This window comes from Trichoderma atroviride, chromosome 2 (genome assembly GCF_020647795.1).
Source record: "Trichoderma atroviride chromosome 2, complete sequence".
Classification (NCBI taxonomy): domain Eukaryota; kingdom Fungi; phylum Ascomycota; class Sordariomycetes; order Hypocreales; family Hypocreaceae; genus Trichoderma; species Trichoderma atroviride.
Window position 1 is genome coordinate 3,429,531 of NC_089401.1, and position 19,624 is coordinate 3,449,154.

The window sequence follows — 19,624 nt, forward strand, 5'->3', positions numbered from 1 at the left end:
AACATGACGGTGGAAGCGACAAACCTCTCTCAGCAGTATGAGGGATTAGAGTACTTTTCTCACGGGCTGGAAGTGCTACTTCATCGTGTACTAGACGAAGAAGCTGATACATCACCAAAGCCAGAAGATGCTGTATTGCCGCGTGTCTTGTCTCTGCTGTCATCTTCTAAGGAATATCTTGACATTGTTCTACAGTGCACGAGGAAGACAGAAGTCCGACAGTGGAAGACACTTTTCGCATACCTCCCTCCAGCACAAGAGCTGTTTGAGGAATCTTTACAACGAGGATCACTCAAGACTGCGGGCGGATATCTCATCATCCTACACACACTGGATGAGCTGGAGGCTTCCTTGGAGCAGTCAGTCCGCGTTCTGACAAGGGCAGTTAGGGAGAGCGACTGGGAATTGTGCAAAGAGCTTGCGAGATTCCTGGCTGCCATGGACGAGACTGGAGAGACGCTCAAAGAAGCCATGAAGATGGCAAACGTTGGCTTAGCACCTAGCATCTCAAGCAGACTTGAGCTTCCCGCGACTGGGCTGGGGTTTATCAATGGGAGCAGCAAGAACAGTAGCGGAGACGATGGCGAAACAACGTCTGGTATGCGGTCTCCTAGTGATGCCGGTAGCATGGGCTCTACAATCAGCCCTTTGGATGGATAAGAGAGGGGAGAAATAGACGATTGTGCATCTGACCGGCACAGGTAACGTTGGTATTACCATAATATGGCTATATGGTGACATGACTCTCTATGGCCATTATGATGAGATTTGGGGGTTTTTTCTTTTTCTTTTCTAGATGACTATGGCTTTTTATGGGCTTTTTATGGCGAAATGGAAGAGGTAGGGGCTTTGATTGGATAGTAAAAGGTAAAGCCAGCAACCTGATGGAATGTGTAAGAGATATGCTTACTACTTAGTGGTAAATAAACTACTGACTGACTTATTCACCCATTCTTCTTCTTTGCACTCTCGTCCTTGTCAATAAAAGTAGAGTAACATGCTCACTAGACATGTAGAATCTACTTCGTATTCCGTTGGGGGTGTTGCCTGTTTCTGCATCAAGTGTGCGTCGTGTCACGACCTTTAGAGGAGATGGTGCCCTAGTAGAAGCTCTATATACGGAGTAGATGTGCATATTACAAGGCTAGCAGGTTGACAGCTACGTGCATTAGCACAAGGTGAGATCTGACAAACGCTTCATTCTGGGCATTTTAGAATGTCTCTATTTCACTACCAAACAGGGACTTACCTCGCTCCCATTTACATGTCTTGATGCATATATGCATCTTCGCGGATAACGTTTAAGCCATCAGCTGGTAGCGGTTAACCTACCTGGTACTCCAGTGTGAGCAGCTGCCAGCGCCCAGCACTAGCCGCCGCAGTCACGTTATCTCTAACAAACAATCGCCGTACCCCACCATCATTGGCAGAACTACCGCTCACCACCACCGCCAAAGTCGAGATACGTCAAACCTGGGCTTGGGCAAAAACCGACCGCGACGCCACCGCTGCTCTCGAAGCTCCAGCCTCTCGATCCTCGTCTCACTCCCGTTGCCGTCGGCCGATACCGCGACCGCCGCCTCCTTTGTCCACGACCGGGCGGCCATTCCACCCCCTCGACGTCTGCCATAGCGCTTGCTGCCCATTGCTGCAGCCTCGTTTTTTCTGCCTCGTGCTGGGGTTTGGTTCCGCATTTAGCTGCTACACACGATGGATGAGTACGCGAGCGAGTCTGATAGTGACTACACTAGCTATTGGCGAGACTGGGTAAGTCGCCTCTGCTGCCTGCACCTGGTTGTTTGCTCTCCACGCCTCCCTATCCATCCGATCTGTTGCCATGGAGCACAATATAGCTCCGCCGGTGTCTGTGCCGACGGCGTGTGCCGGGCCATGGCCGGAAACGGGGAAGATGGAGAGCGGGATGCGCTTGTGACGCGAAAACAGCACAAAAAGGGGAAGCATCATGTTGAATCAAAGCTGACGCGCCGCCATTTGCGCAGTTCATCTCATCCAGAGGCAATGAGTACTTCTGCGAGATCGATGAGGACTACCTAACGGACCGCTTCAACCTGACGGGCCTCAACACAGAAGTCCAGTACTATCAATATGCGCTGGACCTGGTGACGGATGTCTTTGACCTCGACTGCGACGATGACATGCGCGAGACGATTGAGAGCTCAGCCCGACACCTGTACGGCCTGGTGCACGCGCGATACATTGTGACCACACGCGGTCTGACGAAAATGGTACTGTCCTTTCTCTTACCCATCGCCATCATCTTCTTCCACCTTCCCCTCCAATCATATTTCTTGGGAGCCTCTAGACCATCTGCTTTCATGTCGATAAGATGCTAACCAGGCGCTACCTTTACAGCTGGACAAGTACAAGAAGGCCGAGTTTGGCAAATGTCCCCGCGTCAACTGTCACTCTCACCCCCTGCTCCCCATGGGTCTCTCCGACATCCCCAACCTCAAGCCCGTCAAGCTCTACTGCGCCCGCTGCGAGGACCTCTACAACCCCAAATCCTCGCGCCACGCCTCCATCGACGGCGCCTACTTCGGCACCTCCTTCCACAACATCATCTTCCAGGTCTACCCCGCCCTCATCCCCTCCAAAAGCATCGAGCGGTACATCCCCCGCGTCTACGGCTTCAAGGTGCACGCCGCTGCTGCGCTGGTGCGGTGGCAGGACCTCAAGAGAGACGACATGCGGAGGAGACTGCGCAAGCTGGAAATTGAATCTGGCTTCAGAGAGGAGCAAATGGATGACGAGGAGGAAGAAGAGGAGGACGATGTCGAGTTTGAAGGAGTGGACGGAGCTAATACCAACACAAACATGAGGCTGATTGAGGGACCGATGTGATTTGGAGGAGAAGGACAGAACGAACCACAAATAACAAAGGATGAAAGAGAAGAAGAAAAAAAAAGCATTAAGTACATCTGGGAAAGGGACAAGGAAATATGAATCTCTTACTTTACGAATGGCAATGACAAAGGGGCTGGAAAGACGAGACTAAAAAACAAAACACAAAGCTCAAATTTCTCATTACACAGGGACGCTTCCTTTCCCTACCCTGCTCTTTCGCAGCACGTTTCATTCTTCAGGCCTGGAACACCAATTTACACACATACAAACATCCTTCTTCCATATCTCTCTCCCTTCCCTCCCTCTTTGATGTTGTACGGAAAGGCGTTTGGCGGTGGAGGAGGCGGGGACCAAACAAACAAGCTCTGGATTCGGGTTTATTATTGCATGCATGATCTTTTTTTTTCTTCGTTTTCTTTTTTTTTCTCCTTCCCCCTCTTTATTCTTTAATATGCATCTTTGTTTCTCTTAATTAGTGTAACTCGCATGGGTCTCGGCTGCCACGTTAATTCGACGAAAATTCTACAAACATGAACTTGGTTCCATTAATACTCGATTGGTCGTAATTACACAGCATGGCACTGACAGTAGTGACAAACCGGACATTAATGAACATTGTCAACCAGCGAATCTTGGCTAATGGTGGTAAAATTATGATTCAAGAATTACAAACAATATACGACGATTTTCCCTCTATCCTCCCCACATTCTATTCCCTTTTATATCTATATGCTTTCCCCCCAACGGGAGAGCTGGGTATCATATAAAATGCCGACTCAATATCATGCTCGACCCCCTGACTCGTGCCCCCCATTCAAGTTGCTCAACTCTACATCCTGATATGGCTCACCCGTCTGGGCAGGAGATCGATAACTCATCCCCGCAGGAGCTGCCAGTGAAGCTTCGACATCCGTAGATGTCCCAAAATTGGCAGACACCATCGTGCCACGCTCGACATCTTTTTCGCCAACATAGCCCAAACGACCGACACCAGCCCAGAAAGCCCTGTCTGGGCTCCGGGGGCCCCAAGCCCAACCAGCGCCAATGGTGATGGGCAAATGATAATATCTAAAACTGAAGAGGGCTGTAAAGATACCGATGGAAAAGCCAAACAAAATGTCGAAGCCATGGTGTCGGAAATTAAACCAGCGAGAAGCAGCGATGAAGATGGCGAGGCAAAAAGGTGCCACGGTGATGACAAGGAGATAGATGGGAGGAGCTGCTGCCTGGCGACGCAACGCCTGAATGCTGGAATTATACTTGATGGTTGGATTCGCGCCTTTGCCAGCCATGGGCATGGACGCCTCGTCGTCAAACTGCTCAACCGCAGATGCTGCACGAGAAGGGAAAGCAGCATGCACTTCATGGCTGGATGTAGATGTGCCCGTAGCTACAAACGGCATCGTCACGGCAAACTTGCTGGCGAGAAACAGCGAGAGGTAGAGGAGACCGCCGGCGGAGGCCGCAGAGTGGCCGCTGGGATAGCTTCGGAAGCCATCGTCGAGCTTCGCCTTGTCGGTCTGCGTGCAGATGTCGGCCGAAAAGAGCTGGCCAATGCTGTTGCCCAATGCGAATTCTCCCTTGAAGCCGCCAATCAGGTATTTCGATGCGTTTTCCAAATCCGGGACGCATCGTGCAAGTAGATCAGGTCGAGGCTTGCCGCACATATTCTTGATGCCACTGACAAAGAAGAAGCCAGCGCCAACTGACATGAGGAGTCCCAGTAGACCAATGTGAAGTTCCCATAGTTTACGCTTCCAAACTAATGAGGCAGGGGTATTTTTGGGCACCGTTGCACCTGGCACAAATATGATGGAGACAATGATGATAACGACAGCAGGGACCCCACTGCTCAAGACAAAGAGCAGCCAGTCCGGCACAGTCTCGTGTACCGTAAAAGGAAATCTAGAGTGGACATTATCTCGTTAATCGTCTGAACATGAGATAGACCCAGACCAAGCTTTTTGACAGGGCTTGGACATGAGACTCACGAGATGTCTGGGTCAACCAGAGAAAAGGGCCGCTTGTTGGGTGTAATTCGGCCCAAGACGTAGCCGGCGGCAGTAACGACGACGAGAATAATCCAGTCGAAGATGTACGACGTAATGAGTCGGATCGAGGGCAATCCCATTTTGGCGTTGGGCCCGGATCGGGTGATTTGTTGATATGATCGCATCTGCTACAAAGAAGAAACAAAGAGATGGGCATTAAAGAAGCATAAGAGGGAAGGGAGGCTAATGGGGGTATAAATGAAAGTTTGTCTAAGGGGAGAGCTTTAAAACTGGAGATGGAGATGGGCAGGGTTAAAGTTCCAGCCAGGGCCAGGGCCGGGTGCTGTGGATAGCTCAGATCTCTCTCCGCTCAGTGGCTGTGGCGCCGCTAAAACGGCGAATTGTCTCGACTTGGTGTTCTGCTCAGGCGAGGATGGTTGGTAGATTCCACAGCACAGTGTCATTCCCAGGGGACGCGTGGCAGCATAGCACAGCCCATAGAGGGTGCGAGCGTGACCGGTAGTGGTGGTGGTGGTAATGGCAGATCTTTTTGCGTTGTCTCATACAATGACAATGCCTCGGGGTGGTGAGAAGTCAAGGGCTGGCGAGGGTCCGAGGCGACAAGATTACAGAAGGACAAAGTCGTCGAGAATCAAGCACTACTGTACTGAGTGGCATCTTGGCGCTTGGCCCTTGAAGTTTCGATTCATACGTGCCCGACGATGCGAAAACCTTTGATGTTTCTAGACTGCCGAGATACGTATCATCATCCTTGTCAGCATCTCAAGAATAGCACCACCAGTAAGAAGAAACAATGGATGATGCTCGTTACCTACCTGTAACACCGAGATGGTGACAATATGCCCCATACAGCAAGCAGGCAGAAATGGAGTACCGTTTCGGAGCTCCGAGGTCTTGTGCTTGGAACAGCTCCATTAAGATGAGAAAAGATGGCAGTGCACGGCGCGCGCATCGCCCACAACGATTGGACTGCTAGCCAGCTGTTGAATCTGGAAACGGAAGTGGGTCGTGTGCGCGGCTTCCCAATGGCCACGGAAGGGCCAAGGAAGGAGCATTAGAAAAGCTTGGCAAGCGAACCCCCCCTGGTCGCTTTCTCTTTTTGACGTAGTAGACGCCGGCTCTTGGCTCTTTGGTTTCTTGGCTCTTTCCCGCCGACACTGTCCCCGACTACGATCTCCGTAGGGCAGGAGGAGGTTAAATCAACGTTAATCGACAAGCATAAGCCTTTACAAATACCTGGCGCTTTATATGGCTCTCAGTGGTATCAGCCCCATTAAAGTCATCTTCTTATAGGCCAAATTGCTTTCCGCTCAGGTCGCAGGGCAATACCTATGTCTTTCTCCCCACAAGTATGCACGCCTACCCTTGGTTGCATATATCAGGGCATAATAGTATAGCAGCGCATTGGCAAATTGAATCCCTCATTCAGGAATACGACTTTGAATTAGTCTGACTGAAGACTATTGTAAGCCGTACCATCGCAGCCATCTCATCTCTCTTCCCCTAGGCGCCATGGGTCGATTACGCGAGGCCTGCTTCTCCTTACTGGGGGACATGCGCATGCAGCTCGGCTTTGCGCGGTATATCGGAGAAAGGCAACAGAAAGAGTTTTTGCAACTTCCTGCTCAATGCCAAATAGCAGAACCCATGTTTCTGAGACAGCTAAGGGTCTTTCTCGTGTGATGATTCGCCAGCGGAAGCCACCATTACCTCTGTCCGCGTAATGCTAAGACGATCACTAACCTTTGTGACACCGAGTCTAAGAAGCTATTCAGCCAAATAGAAACTAGTAGTCATAGCTTTGAACTTCACAGACAGCCAACCGGAGGACTCCTATCAGTCACGGCAATATCCGCGGGCATCGTTCCCAAATTAGAGAGATGCGTTCAAGTTCATCAAGTTATGGCCCCAGCAAGGCAAATCGATAATAGCACATAATATACAGTCGCGCCAAGCCACAGTATAAGCCTTGCCGCCGGCGCGTATACATAGGTAGCATCGTGTCTTTTTCTTCTTCGCTTCTAAAAGCACCCCCCGATCCCATTGTTTTGTCTACAATTACTCCTTTGACGACCTCTTGTCTCTCCGCTTGCCGTGGTTGCGAGGCCGAGGTGTCACAACCCACTTGTTGACGTTGTGCGTGCGACGAGTCTTGTAACCGCTCTTGGTCTAAATAGGAGAATGTCATTAGCTTCTTGTCCATTATCTAGTTAGTAGAATAGATTTCCCAACTTACCGGTCGGCCCCAAGGGGTCACGGGGTGACGATTACCCTTTGACTTTCCTCGGCCACCACCGTGAGGGTGATCAACTATAAATGACGATTAATCTCTTGCATGATTCTGGTAGCTGAGAAAAAAGAGGAACCAATTACCTTTGTTCATCGCCACACCACGAACGGTAGGCCGAATGTTCAACCACCGGCTTCTACCAGCCTTACCCAGCTGGCGGTAGTGGTGGTGAATATTGCTAGACACTCCAATGGTGGCACATGCATCTTTGCTCACCCGACGGACCTCGCCGCTCTGGAGCCGAACCTCGACATACTTGCCAGTCATAATCTTGGTACCGTCATCTTTTGTCTCTTCGTTCTTGTTTACAACTGTGGCAGATGTACCCGCACTCCTGCAGAAGACGGCACCTCTCTTTGCCGCTGAGCCGACACAAAATACCGTTGTGCCAACGGGAATCATGTGCATCGGCAAGCAATTTCCTCGGAAAGCAGTTTTGGCTGCAAGGATACCCGGATCAATAACACCACCCATGCTGTCGAGCAGATCCTGAGGGATACCAGCGCGATAACTGTGTACAATGTCGCCGGCTCTCAGTCCATCTGCGGCAATGATGTACGACTTGCGTCCCGTAGCTTGCTCCGTGACCAGGGCAATGTGAGCACTGCGTCCAGGGTCGTATTCGATTCGCTCTACCAAGTGTGGTCCAGGGCGCCATCGTATGAAATCAACAGTTCGTATCCTCCTCTTGGCACCTCCTCCCCGGTGTCTTACGGTAATTCTACCATAGACGTTTCGTCCTCCCTTGCCCTGGCCCTTTTTCGGAATTGTCAGAGGGAGAAACGGCCGTCCCTTCCACAGGTGATCGTTTATCGGTCGTCGCAGATGTCGTACACCCGGCGTCCTGGGCTTATAAGTGCGCAGCATCACAGATCCGCTAGACTGCCTTTCACTGCTGGCCGGTGTCTCAGTGGCACGCCCGCCAGCGACGGAACCAGCTCTGGCTTTTGTAGCATAACCCCTCAGTGACAGATTGGTAAAGGCCGAGAGGAGCTGGCGGCTACCAAAAGCCGGAGCAATGGATAGTCTTGGCTTAAGCATTTTCGATTCTCCGTCTATATTTCTAGAGAAGAAATTCCAGGTATTGAGGGGAATAATTTGCTGGCTTGTTCGATTCGCATTTGGCGGGGAGTAGAAGAAGCGCTCTTTGCGCACAGCGGCTCACAGCCCAGCAATTGGCCCAGAGCAGCCTCGTAAAACCAAAATTGTAGTGCCCCAGGAGCTGGAGATGACGGTCCCCAACGGCTCAGAAGTCTCCAAGCGCCGTGCCGGTCGTTGTCGAGCAGATGGGCCTGGTCGTCGCAAATCGGACGACTTGTCGTGCCTCTCTGGCTGGTCCCTCGTTGAAATTTCAACGGAGCCGTGAAAAACGTTATGCCGAATGCAAAGAATGAAATGCTTAGCTAAGCGTGGCTGTCCCCCGCTAGCGCCCTCTTTGTTCTCGGTAGGTGCTCTTGTGCCCCCTCGCTAACGCTGGCAGCGCTGTAGAGCTCGCTGCTGACTTAGCACAGGCCGGCGCGCGACCAGCCACCAAACCAAAGCCCTTTCATTTTTTCAGCCACCAGCCACTGCAATGGCTTGTGCTCCCGCGCGACCTGCCAGTGTCGCGTCCCGCCAATCAGCGCCCCGTTGCCCCGCGGTTGCTACTGTTGACATGGCATTTTTGCAGGCCGCCACCCCCGGCCCCGCGAGCAGCCGCCAAACGTCGCGTTGTGAGTCGCTGGTTTCGCTTCGCCCACGTCTCGCACCCACTCGTCGCCCGCCCACTTCTGCCTGCAGTACAATACAGCATCAGCACCCAAGCCCGGCAGCCTTTCTGGAAGCTCTCTCTTAGCCTTTGTTTTCTTTTTCTTTCACTCTCTACAGCACGCCGCAGTATCGATCAATTGTCGCCATATCCATCCAGTCCACTCTTTGAGCCGCCCTCCGGCCCTCGTCGCAGACTGCAGGGCTGTCGACCAGCAAGCACCATTTACGGTACGGTATATCTCAGACCAGGCCCGTCCAGCGTCCTCACCGCTGTCCCAACCGCTCGCACAACTTGGCCACCTTATTTTTCTTTGTGCCCACTCGTCAATTCGAGAAAAGCCAGCCCTGGTTAGCAGCTACAGACCGGCAGACAGACGCTCACACATCCGGCATTATATCACAGGCTCTTTTCTTCTTAGCCTGCCCGTCCAAGTATTTTTTTCGTGCCGGGCAACCAATTTAATCGCGAGCCACGCCAACTCGTCGAGGTACGTACCAGCCGCGACGGCCCACTCCGCGCTCCCTGGCGGGTTTCTCCTCAAAACACAGCTCATTGCCCTCACCATCCTCTTTCGACATGTCCAATTTGCATCCCCAATCGTACTGTTGATACCCTTTCTGCCGCCTTTCTTTTACATCTGGCCATAGCGGCTCTACTTGGCAGACTGCCCCAGCATTTTAAATACTTTTACGCCAGTCATTGACTCCATCTCTCGCAGTAGCATTCCTGCCACGCTAGACGTGTCGGTTTCCTGATTAGCCTCGCTTTTGAGAGGTCAGTAACATTCCGAGCTCCTTGTCTTAAGATGACTGTCTCAGGAGCTTTATTCTGGGGCTCCTTTTCTTCTTCGAATTAATTTTGCTTTGGACTCCTTCTTTTCTTCAACGCGTCCAACTCAGCTAACATGTCCGAGGAAACAGTGTTGGGCTTTGAGGCTGTTTATACCACCACTAGCTGTTCATCTCATTTCATAATTTCGAATATGCCTCCTGTAAGTGGCCTGCATTCTATGCAAAGCTTGGATCTTATATCGAGGCGTGCTGACGCGATATATAGGGACGGCCTCGTACTCGCGTCATCTCCAACGAGAATGACGAGAACAGCACTACAACGCGTATGACTAGGGCCAAGGCGGCGGCTCTTCACGTGGACGACTCAGTAGCACCTACCAAGTCTACGCTTCAGACAAAGAAAACGACTGTCAGTACCATTGCTGGTAACGGAATTAGAAAACGCGCTGCTCTGGGCGATGTCAGCAATGTCAGCAAGGCGGATGGCGTGGAGGGAAAGAAGACGGCAGGAACAAAGGTTGGATTGGTGTCCAAGGCTGCTCAGCCCACAGGCGTCCAGAAGAGCACTCGCCCTGCAACGACAAGCCGAACAGCTTTGGTGAACAAGGAGGTCAAAAAGCCGGAAGTAAAGAAGTCAGGACCTGGAGCCATTGGACCCAAGAGGAAGGTTGCTCCAGCTGCACCAAAGGAAGTTGTACGTCAGGAGGCGGAACCCGCTCGAAAGAGAGCACACGTGGATGTTGAGAAGCGCTCTCGTCCTGAAGTCACCGAGCCCAAGGCCAAGGCCCCGGTTCCTGACGCTGCTGCCGTCAAGGCTGCTGCACAGGCCGCTGCCCAAGCTGAAGCCAAAGCCGCAGAGAAAGCCGAACTTCTTGCAAACATTAAGAGCCTTGACGAGGAGGATCTGGACGATCCTTTGATGGTTGCCGAATACGCTAACGAAATCTTCGACTATTTGAGAGAGCTAGAGGTCCGCTCAGTTCCCAATGCCGACTACATGTCTCACCAGGACGACCTCGAGTGGAAGACACGGGGAATTCTCGTCGACTGGCTGATTGAGGTCCACACCCGATTCCATTTACTCCCTGAAACCCTGTTCCTGGCCGTCAACATCATCGATCGATTTCTCTCCGAAAAGGTTGTCCAGCTCGACCGTCTCCAGCTCGTTGGCATCACCGCCATGTTCATTGCCTCCAAGTACGAAGAGGTTCTCTCTCCTCACGTGGAAAACTTCAAGAAGATTGCCGATGACGGCTTCAGCGAGGCTGAGATTTTGAGTGCAGAGCGTTTTATCCTTGGCACACTGAATTACGATCTCAGCTATCCTAACCCAATGAACTTCCTCCGCCGAGTTTCAAAGGCAGACAACTACGACATCCAGTCACGTACCATTGGCAAGTATCTTACGGAGATCAGCTTGCTGGACCACCGCTTCATGTCTTTCCGCCCCAGTCATGTCGCCGCCGCTTCTATGTACCTAGCACGGCTTATGCTTGATCATGGCGAGTGGGTAAGTTCTTACACAAAGACTATTGACTCTATGCCATGCTCCACATTACTAATCTCCGTGACAATAGGATTCAACTATCGCCTATTATGCAGGTTACACAGAAGAGGAGGTTGAGCCTGTTGTCAACCTCATGGTTGATTACCTAGCACGACCTCCCATCCACGAAGCATTCTTCAAGAAATATGCTAGCAAAAAATTCCTCAAAGGTATTTTTCAAACAGCTTTTCCGTTGACGCTCACATCTCATTGCTAACGATGCCCGCTGCAGCTTCTATTCTATCCCGCCAGTGGGCCAAGAAGAACGCACCTCTCTTTGGTATTGAAGATCTTCACCTGTCTTTGGACCAAATTTCATGATCATGACGACGTTGGCTGTCACTCGCATCTTCTTTCTTTTTTTCCACTTTACGTTTTGAATTATCGCGAAATTCGTCCAGAATTGGGATACGACTATCACGTTGGACTACGCCATGACCTAACTGTTCAGCAATAGTGAGCATGATCACACTATAATTTGTCGCTCTACTTGTGTACTGCACCAAGAGGTGCTAATCTCTGCATTGCTAGATGCGACTTGGAAGCATTAGGTCCGGAGGACGTATTGTCTCGGCTACATTGCATCACCATTCTCATTGTTTGATATCTAGCAGGTTATGTCTGCAATTGTCTGGTTTTCCAATTCTTCAGCATGGAATTCCGCTTCGCGCGTTGTTGTTTTTTTTCTTCTTCTTTTTCGTGTTTTTGATACAGGCGCCTTGGAGTCATGGGGGCGATGGAAACGGTACGGTATTGGTTTTCCAGTCTTGGAGTCGGTTTGCTGCGGTGGCCCCGGTAAAGAGTAACCAGGCATTTGGAGGACGGACAGGTCGCGGCAACTGAAGATCTGGGTTGGAGCTGTGCTTCGATCTAGTTTGGGATGGGCTCTCACGAGCTTCAGCCATTAGAGAGAATCAGAAAATTCGCCTCTGATCTAATTCGGCTTTTGTCGGTCGGACAGGATGTGACAGAAAAAGTGTACAAATATCATGATCGGTCTACGGAAAGGGCTTTCAGACAGGAATGAGAATTGAATTGTATGAGACCTAGGAACTGTTTTGCTCTCGGAGTTGTTTTTGTTTCTTTATTTGCATTTGACTCATGTGCCCGTTCGTTCTGTTACTTTGTAACAGCCGTGTCCTTTGTCTGTTTTCTCTTACACAACTCTAGTAATGGTAATTGGATTAGCTCGCAACGCTCTGTCGTGGCAAGGTGTGATGGGAGCTGGCGATAGAAATTGTAGCTTCGATGTTGGAATACAGAGGAAAGTAAGCTTCATATTTGTCAATGAATTCATTCATCGGAGAGACTATTGTGAGAATAATATTGACCTCTGGACATCTTTCCTTGCCTCATTTCACTGCGCCACAGCGAATGTTGGCATCAGCCACACGCTTTGCGCCTGTCGCGTGTGGCTGCTTTCGCCGCTATCAGGCCTAGCTTCAATTGCTCCGCTACATATTTCACTGTCACTTCATCAACCACACCTCTCAAAAGGAATACAAATCAAACCCGCTATAACCTCGCCAAAAAAAAAACTATAGCTTTCATTCAATTACCTCTTCACGCGTAAATTGGTTTCCTGATAGGCTTCATAACGCCAAATTCTCGCAATCCGACGACCCACACGCGCCTTCTTCTCCCAGCCTCCTTACCTGCTTCGGCGAGAGAGCCAAAACCAGGTTGAAAGCTGAATCACGCAGCCATGGCACCAATTTTGAGACCGCGAGTGAACCTATCCAAAGACAGATTTCCAGAGTATTTTCATAGCTTGAGGAGTCAGCCATATACGGATCCAAATGCGTCCCGAGCGGCTGGACCTCTAAAGTAGGTGGTGTTCTGCTGCTAGAAAGCTACTACAAGATGAAACTAATACGGCATTTAGTTTGAGATCGATTGCATGGAATCCTCCCGGAACTCTAGTTGCTACTGGCTCGGCAGATAGGACTTTACGAGTCTGTAAGTTGGCACGAATGCGGTGAACGATGAGAGGGAGAGGGAGAGGGAGACAGGGCTGACGCGCGTTAAAGGGAATCCAGAGAAACCTAATGTCAAATTCTCAACAGAACTCAAAGGCCACGCAGCAGGGATCGAAAAAGTTGCCTTCAACCCCACAAAAGACGCGGAATTATGCAGCTTGAGCAGCGATGGCGTCGTGCGATTTTGGGACGTTCGGACCAAGGCTTGTTTCAATGAAGTCACAGATCTTGGCGATGCCATGACACTTGTTTGGGCCCCAGACGGACAGACATTGCTCGTAGGAAACAGGGTATGTCTCTCTCCTATATTACCACTCACGTCGATCATGCTCGTTCAGGAATGGCTCACGGGTTCATACAAAGTCGGATAATATCTTTGTCTTATCGCCGACGCAAAAGACGCCTTTGGCTTCGCATCAACAGACGGTACAGACAAATCAAATCGCCTTTTGCTGGAGTGGCAAGAAGATATTCGTTACTACGTCGGAAGGACAGATTCGAATCCTCTCATACCCCGACTTTGAACCGGTGCTGCACATGGGGGATGGCGATAACGCCACGGAGTTTACGCTCAAGGGCCATACCGCGTCATGCCTGACCGCCGAGCTGCAGCCGATGGGCAGGTACCTTGCCACCGGAGGATCAAACTCCATTATCTCGTTATGGGACACTACGGACTGGCTATGTCAAAGGACGATTACAAGGATGACGGGCCCTGTAAGGAGCATAAGTGAGTTCACGGACCGTTCCGGCTAATAGTTGCAGAATTACGGTCGTCTTTGTTTTTGACGAGACTCCTTGAGGCTAATGCTTGCATGGTTACGTAGGTTTCACGTTTGATGGAAGTTACGTTGTTGGCGGCAGTGACGAAGGTAAGTCAGTTGAACGATGGTTACGGTTACAGCGGCGGCCTCTTTTTGCCTCAGAACGGCATTGGCGGCCCGACTCAATGCCGTTGTATCTATTGGCTGGGCAAGTTCTGAACGGTCTGCTGATCCCTTGATTCTTGATAGGCAACGGACTAGAAGTTACGCACGTCGAAACGGGTGAACACGTCTACACCTTCAAGACGGCCGGCTCATGCCCGGTGGTGGCTTGGGCACCGACCCGCTACTGTTTGGCGTATAGCGATCTTGGAGTCTTGCGAATTGTGGGGGTAGATCTCGACAGAAAGTAAGCAGCCATGGAGAGCTGGAAAGAAAGGGGGTGGGAGGACAATAGCCTCTATTTTGGCTTGGCGTTTGCTTCTAAACCCCTCTCATTGTGCCTTTTTGTCCGAAATTCGGACATACGCAAGGTTGGGCTAGAACCCCTTGGTTTACATGCAAATTAGCACGGTGTCTTTGGCAGAAATAGTATGCATCGCTTGGATATAGTATACCGTTATTTGGATCCGGATAAAGCGTCTTGATGGTGTGGGAGCCTCGTCAAGACAAAAAAAAAATTGAATCTAAATCGCCTGATGTTGAGCAAGTCTAGAACATGTACGTAATTCGCCGGATAAAGATAAAGAGCTCAGGCTAGACAGGCTTGACAGGTCAGGTTAGAGGTAACAATCTCGATGAATTGCCTACCAAACGAAGACACGAAGAGAGAAATGAGTTGTTGAGACGTTACAGGACATACAGAAGGAGCCTGACTTACCATCCGCGCCTATACCTAGGCAACAAGCAAGCCGAGCGTGGAAACGGGTTTAGAAACTAGGGCAGGGGTGTTTCATCCTTTCGCTTGCGAGAACTTGATTCCATACGCGATATGCAGTACTTTTCTGTTTGGATGGACTTGTAGCTCACTAAGGATATCTATTGCCCACTTATACTGACACTTGTTCGCCAAATCATATAATAGTTGGCTTGGATCATTCGTATCACCTGCTATAGGTATCTTGATACGCTCCATATTTACCCAAAACAGTTTCTTACCACTAGGATAACAATGCTATAGAGCAGATATCTCGACAACCTTCCCCTGTTACGTTGAAAGGGTGCCTAATCTCCCTCAAAGGAAGCCATCATCAACGTCTGCTATGCAAGCTCTTTGTAAGCAACGGGTTCCAGTTTTATTGTCGGCTTCTTCTTTTTTTTTTTTTTTTTTTTTTTTTTTTTTTTGGGGGGGGGGGGGGGAGGTAAAAAGACTACTGGGAACAAATGACGGAGTGTTTCCGCCTGCAGGACAAAAGCTCCGGAAATTGAAAAGGAAGATCTATGCTGTATGGCTACGGATATGGCAACTTTTGTTGGGGAAAACTTGCTCAGACATGGAAAAGGGCAAGCAATGGTAAGCCAATTGGGGGCCCCCTTTCAGGCTTGCCTACCTATAAAATGAGTAATACTAATGCTAGCATGGAAATACTGCAAGTAGATAGTCATAGGACCACCCATCAAGGGTGTTTGTGTAAAATAAACCAGGCTAGAGCTAAGGGGAAAAAGAAAGAAAAGAAAACTGGAGACGCTTTGATTCTTTCTTTCTCTCCGTAAGAAACGTGGGCGAGATGCTAGGTCTTACATCTAGCAGAGGAAAAGTCAGATGGCGCGCTCCGATCAGATGTTGGGAGGTCCGAATTTTGGGCAGTTTCCGGCTCTTTGCAGCAATAGGCTCAATATTCTCAGGGTATATCGGATCGGAAGCTGACGTTATATACCAGCCTAGGTATAGACGTAGTATGTAATTTCATACAAATCAGATAGTTAGTACTAGGTAGTTGTGGTTATTCGGCAAAGGATTGCGGGAGATCGTATGACCGATATGGGGGTTATCAAGAATCAACCAGGCAATACTAGTCTACTGCTAGGATAGGTATATGCAGAGCAGTCCTTGTTTCCCGGGGGCTTGTCGAAAAAAACGATGGTTTATTTATAGAAGCTTTTTCAAGGTTCTGATGGACCAGGCCGGCGGCCAAACCGGCAGCTACTGGTATACGTGAGATACCTAGTCATTACCACAATCGGTGCTCTGGGGTCGAGCACTTGGGTTAAGGCTGAGTGGGGTCGGCATCATTTGTTTGGTGCCTTTTTTTTTTTTTTTTGGCGATGATGCAGTCGCGTTTAGTTTCTGTTTCTGGCTGGGTTCCTCTATGGATATGATGCAGACTACAAGTCTGACTATCTAGTGTACATAGTATTATCGTCCTCTCTTTCTCTCTCTCTATTTAAATACATGTGTGTATAATACTGACAGGTTGAGAGAAAGAGGCAAGGCTGTCAGCTCAACCTCCACCCCGGCCGATCGTGCCCCTTCACCGACCACCACGACAACAGGCGGCCGCTGATGCTGCTATGACCAGTTTGGGCGATGATGTCGGGCGGATAACTCCGTAGGTCCTCCGTAGGCCCAGACGAGTTTATGCATTGGAGCACACCTTTTCCGAGGTGCTAGCAGCAGTATCCGAATACGCCTGTGCATGTGGCGCGCTAGAACGGTGAACCAAGAAGAGAGAAATGTTGCTTCCGTCCAATGGCTGTAGCCACCGTTGTCTTTTAGTCTCTTGCTTTGCTGTGTTTCTTTTTGCCCAGGATTAAGGATACTAAAGTTGTTTGGAGTATTTGGAATAACTTAGCCTACTATACCTTGTAGTACTAGCTGCGCCAAAAGCCGCCTCGTAGGTATGGATAGTTTACATGTAATTTGCGATGGAAGCGGAGGCAACATACTCCAAACGTTCTCTTTTCCAACCAGGAGTGTCACAAATACTTTAATTGCCTCTTTAGGCATACGATGACAAAGAACTACTACTGTACAGTGAAATGCTGGCCAGGGTACTTCTGTAATGGACTCTTGTTTTTTTTTTTCTCGTCTTCGTGGCAAGCCTTGGCAAGACCGCAAATCTTCTCACCTTCGGGCTGGAAGAGCCGGATTAGGTAGGTGCCCTTTTGGTGTATTTGTATACCTGGTTGTCCATCACTTCTTCTGCGTGGCACTTCTGGGGGGAGACAAGGTCATCGGCACTGGATACCACGTGTTGCGTTACCGAAAAACCCAAAGGCTAAAATGAAACGCAGGGTGAGAAAACAAACAAGTGCGCAGCAAGGAAGAAAAGAAAGCTGCAGTGGTACCTCCAAAGTATCAGCAACACGCAATAAAGGCCCGAGGATGGCTGCATGCATTAGTACTAGTACCTACCTAGGTGTCTATCCTCAGTCTATTCTCCTTGCAGCCTGCAAAGCAACCCCCAATCATGGGCCACCGTAGCCGAGGGTCCCTGGGCCAGGCTTCTTAACTCCCCTACAGTGCTCCGTACAGCCATTGCCAATCAGGGCCTATTTCCATCCATGGCCTGTGTGCCGGAGCAGGTCGGGAGCTTCAAGGTTTTTGTTTTGCAGGGTGCGCGGTACATGCCGCTTGCCGGTGGGGAGATTTTGTATTTCAAAACTGGAGCCGGAATTCGAAAGAGCAATGATCTGAGCTCGATTTGCTTTGATGCCGGCGCGCTAAGCTCTCGGCTGATCGCAAAGTGTTGCCGCCGAATCTTATCAGAGAGTTGCAGTGCAGCAGCAGATGCAGGGCGTGGCGAAGGGTGCCGCATCAGGCAATTCGACGCTTCCATTCTGTGCCTAAGCTTCAACGACAGCTGTGACACTCATCAAATGGTTCAACGGCGCCGGCAGTCAGAGGTACAAACGATTCCAGCTCCAGCCGTGCAGAACAGGCTACTCCGTCGATCCAGCCCGCCTTGGTTTGCCCCGGGCCTGGGCCCAGAAAGTGCACGCTTCATGCAGGAGCTGTTCGGAGCATACGCAAATCGCCTGGAGCCGTTGCGTTCGGCTGCAGGCCACATGAGATTCTGGGGCGGGAGTGCCTGTTCCGGCACTGAAGCTGTCTGCAGCTGCATGTATTTCGAGGCCAAGGGGTACACGGACTCTTGGCAACTCTGTAACTCTGTAACTCTATAGTAATCTCTTCTTTTCATTAATTCGATGTAGTCTACTATCTCTTTCTTACCTACCTCGCCCCGTCAACACCGCCGAAGCGGCCGCGAACTGGCTCCATCACAGACGCACAAAGTAACAGCACAACATAGCCTACATGCAATCATACATTCATGCCTACAACTACTAGTATCGGATAACTTCCACTCTAGCAGGCACTGCCACAACGAAACGCAATTCATCAATGCCCAAGTCGTGGCAATCGCTCAAAGGTTTTGTCCGTCGGCGGACTGAGAGCCTCCGGTCTGGGGAATAACCAACCCGCCACCAAGACAGCATCGCCACTCGACTCCAACTCTTGGACAACAGCAAGCACTGGATCCTTATTCCCGACTCAGCCGGTCAGATTTCGCAGCGAGAAGCAAATGCTATACTAAACTACGTACATACATACATGGAGAGGAACAGGCTGATCTGATAAACAACTTGGCAGCGTCGTCATCGCCGCTACTGCGCCTTCACAGCGTGGCCGGCATTCCCCACTACCCACGAGCACGAGCACGATTCGAGCTGGAGTTGGAGCTAGAGACGGAACCTGCTCCTGGAAATGCTCCTGGAAATGCTCCTGGAAGGGGAATGGATGAATGGATGGATGCTGATGCTGACCGGCACCAGGCTGCAAGTAGGTTTGCATGCACAATCGCTAGAACCAGTGCGGAATACTCCGTAATTCCTCTCCTCTGCTATGCCTGCCGTCCATGTCTTATTCCCATTCCCACAACACCAGCACCCCCATCGATCAAGCACGTTATTGGAAATGAGGGGCCGAAATAACGTGACGGACAAGGGGGCGGACTTGAGGCAGAGATGGACAGACCTGGAGATTTGAGTGGAGATTTGAGAGGAGAGCAAGGGGGGCCGGACCCTCGCCAAAGCTGCGACTAGCCAGCCCAGTCCGTCTCTTCTCGCAAGGTTTCCCAAAAAGTCTGGCCCCGTCAATCTTGCTTGCTTGCTTCAATGTTTCTGATTCCAGCACCTGGCGCCGCCATCCAGCGCCTTCTCAGCATGCCATGCGCCCAGGCAGTCTGCTATACGCGCTACCATCGGAGCCCGAAGAGATAGGCTGGGCTTAGTCGTAGCACACTGGTGGCACTTTGGCAGGCTGTCGAATGAATGGATGGATGGATGCGCGAGGCATGAGGGGCCGCCTCTTTAGCTTTGGCCATTAGGTTTTGGGGTGGAGGGGGCGCCTGCTACTGTACAAGTATGCCATGCTGACGGCCTGCTGCCCCAAATCGCCTCCGTCGCGGCGCTGCGAGTGCTTTCTGGGCAAATTCAAGATTCGACTACATGTAACGATTCAGCGCCTGTAGATGCGTGCGCCGTCCCAGTGGCTTGTGGCAGGGGACTGTTCCGAGCAGCTTTGATGGGCCCTGCCGGTGCCAGAACCGGAGTTCGGACATGGTAGCTGGTACTTGGGCGACACAGAGCCTCACCGTTGTCGACCTGGCATGCCCCACGCGGGT

General features: G+C 50.7%; 7 protein-coding genes across 7 annotated transcripts; 4 read left to right on the forward strand and 3 right to left on the reverse strand.

Annotated features, from left to right (window-relative positions):
- Window positions 1-3: 3 nt before the first annotated feature.
- On the forward strand, window positions 4-660 carry TrAtP1_003909 (uncharacterized protein; the record flags this gene model as incomplete). Its single annotated transcript, XM_066112074.1, has 1 exon — window positions 4-660. One exon carries the CDS (start codon window positions 4-6, stop codon window positions 658-660), a length of 657 nt encoding a protein of 218 aa, XP_065968157.1.
- Window positions 661-1,199: 539 nt separating this feature from the next.
- On the forward strand, window positions 1,200-3,467 carry TrAtP1_003911 (uncharacterized protein). The gene is made up of 3 exons (XM_014083299.2): window positions 1,200-1,767; window positions 2,001-2,246; window positions 2,374-3,467. Exons 1-3 carry the CDS (start codon window positions 1,711-1,713, stop codon window positions 2,860-2,862), a joined length of 792 nt encoding a protein of 263 aa, XP_013938774.1. The 5' UTR covers window positions 1,200-1,710; the 3' UTR covers window positions 2,863-3,467.
- On the reverse strand, window positions 1,440-1,646 carry TrAtP1_003910 (uncharacterized protein; the record flags this gene model as incomplete). Its single annotated transcript, XM_066112075.1, has 1 exon — window positions 1,440-1,646. One exon carries the CDS (start codon window positions 1,644-1,646, stop codon window positions 1,440-1,442), a length of 207 nt encoding a protein of 68 aa, XP_065968158.1.
- Window positions 3,468-3,476: 9 nt separating the features above from the next.
- TrAtP1_003912 (uncharacterized protein) lies at window positions 3,477-5,648 on the reverse strand. The gene is made up of 2 exons (XM_066112076.1): window positions 4,857-5,648; window positions 3,477-4,770 (listed from the first exon to the last, which is right to left on the reverse strand). Exons 1-2 carry the CDS (start codon window positions 5,039-5,041, stop codon window positions 3,648-3,650), a joined length of 1,308 nt encoding a protein of 435 aa, XP_065968159.1. The 5' UTR covers window positions 5,042-5,648; the 3' UTR covers window positions 3,477-3,647.
- A 409-nt stretch (window positions 5,649-6,057) lies between these two features.
- TrAtP1_003913 (mitochondrial 54S ribosomal protein uL2m) lies at window positions 6,058-8,504 on the reverse strand. Its single transcript, XM_014083592.2, has 3 exons — window positions 7,251-8,504; window positions 7,114-7,187; window positions 6,058-7,046 (listed from the first exon to the last, which is right to left on the reverse strand). The coding sequence occupies exons 1-3, from the start codon at window positions 8,206-8,208 to the stop codon at window positions 6,936-6,938; spliced, it is 1,143 nt and encodes a 380-aa protein (XP_013939067.2). The 5' UTR covers window positions 8,209-8,504; the 3' UTR covers window positions 6,058-6,935.
- Window positions 8,505-8,929: 425 nt separating this feature from the next.
- Window positions 8,930-12,516, forward strand: TrAtP1_003914 (uncharacterized protein). The gene is made up of 7 exons (XM_014083593.2): window positions 8,930-9,404; window positions 9,636-9,691; window positions 9,838-9,908; window positions 9,974-11,218; window positions 11,286-11,424; window positions 11,487-11,710; window positions 11,786-12,516. Exons 3-6 carry the CDS (start codon window positions 9,900-9,902, stop codon window positions 11,573-11,575), a joined length of 1,482 nt encoding a protein of 493 aa, XP_013939068.1. The 5' UTR covers window positions 8,930-9,404; window positions 9,636-9,691; window positions 9,838-9,899; the 3' UTR covers window positions 11,576-11,710; window positions 11,786-12,516.
- A 214-nt stretch (window positions 12,517-12,730) lies between these two features.
- TrAtP1_003915 (uncharacterized protein) lies at window positions 12,731-14,773 on the forward strand. The gene is made up of 6 exons (XM_014083595.2): window positions 12,731-13,081; window positions 13,140-13,213; window positions 13,285-13,523; window positions 13,597-13,963; window positions 14,061-14,105; window positions 14,247-14,773. The coding sequence occupies exons 1-6, from the start codon at window positions 12,960-12,962 to the stop codon at window positions 14,408-14,410; spliced, it is 1,011 nt and encodes a 336-aa protein (XP_013939070.1). The 5' UTR covers window positions 12,731-12,959; the 3' UTR covers window positions 14,411-14,773.
- Window positions 14,774-19,624: the final 4,851 nt, after the last annotated feature.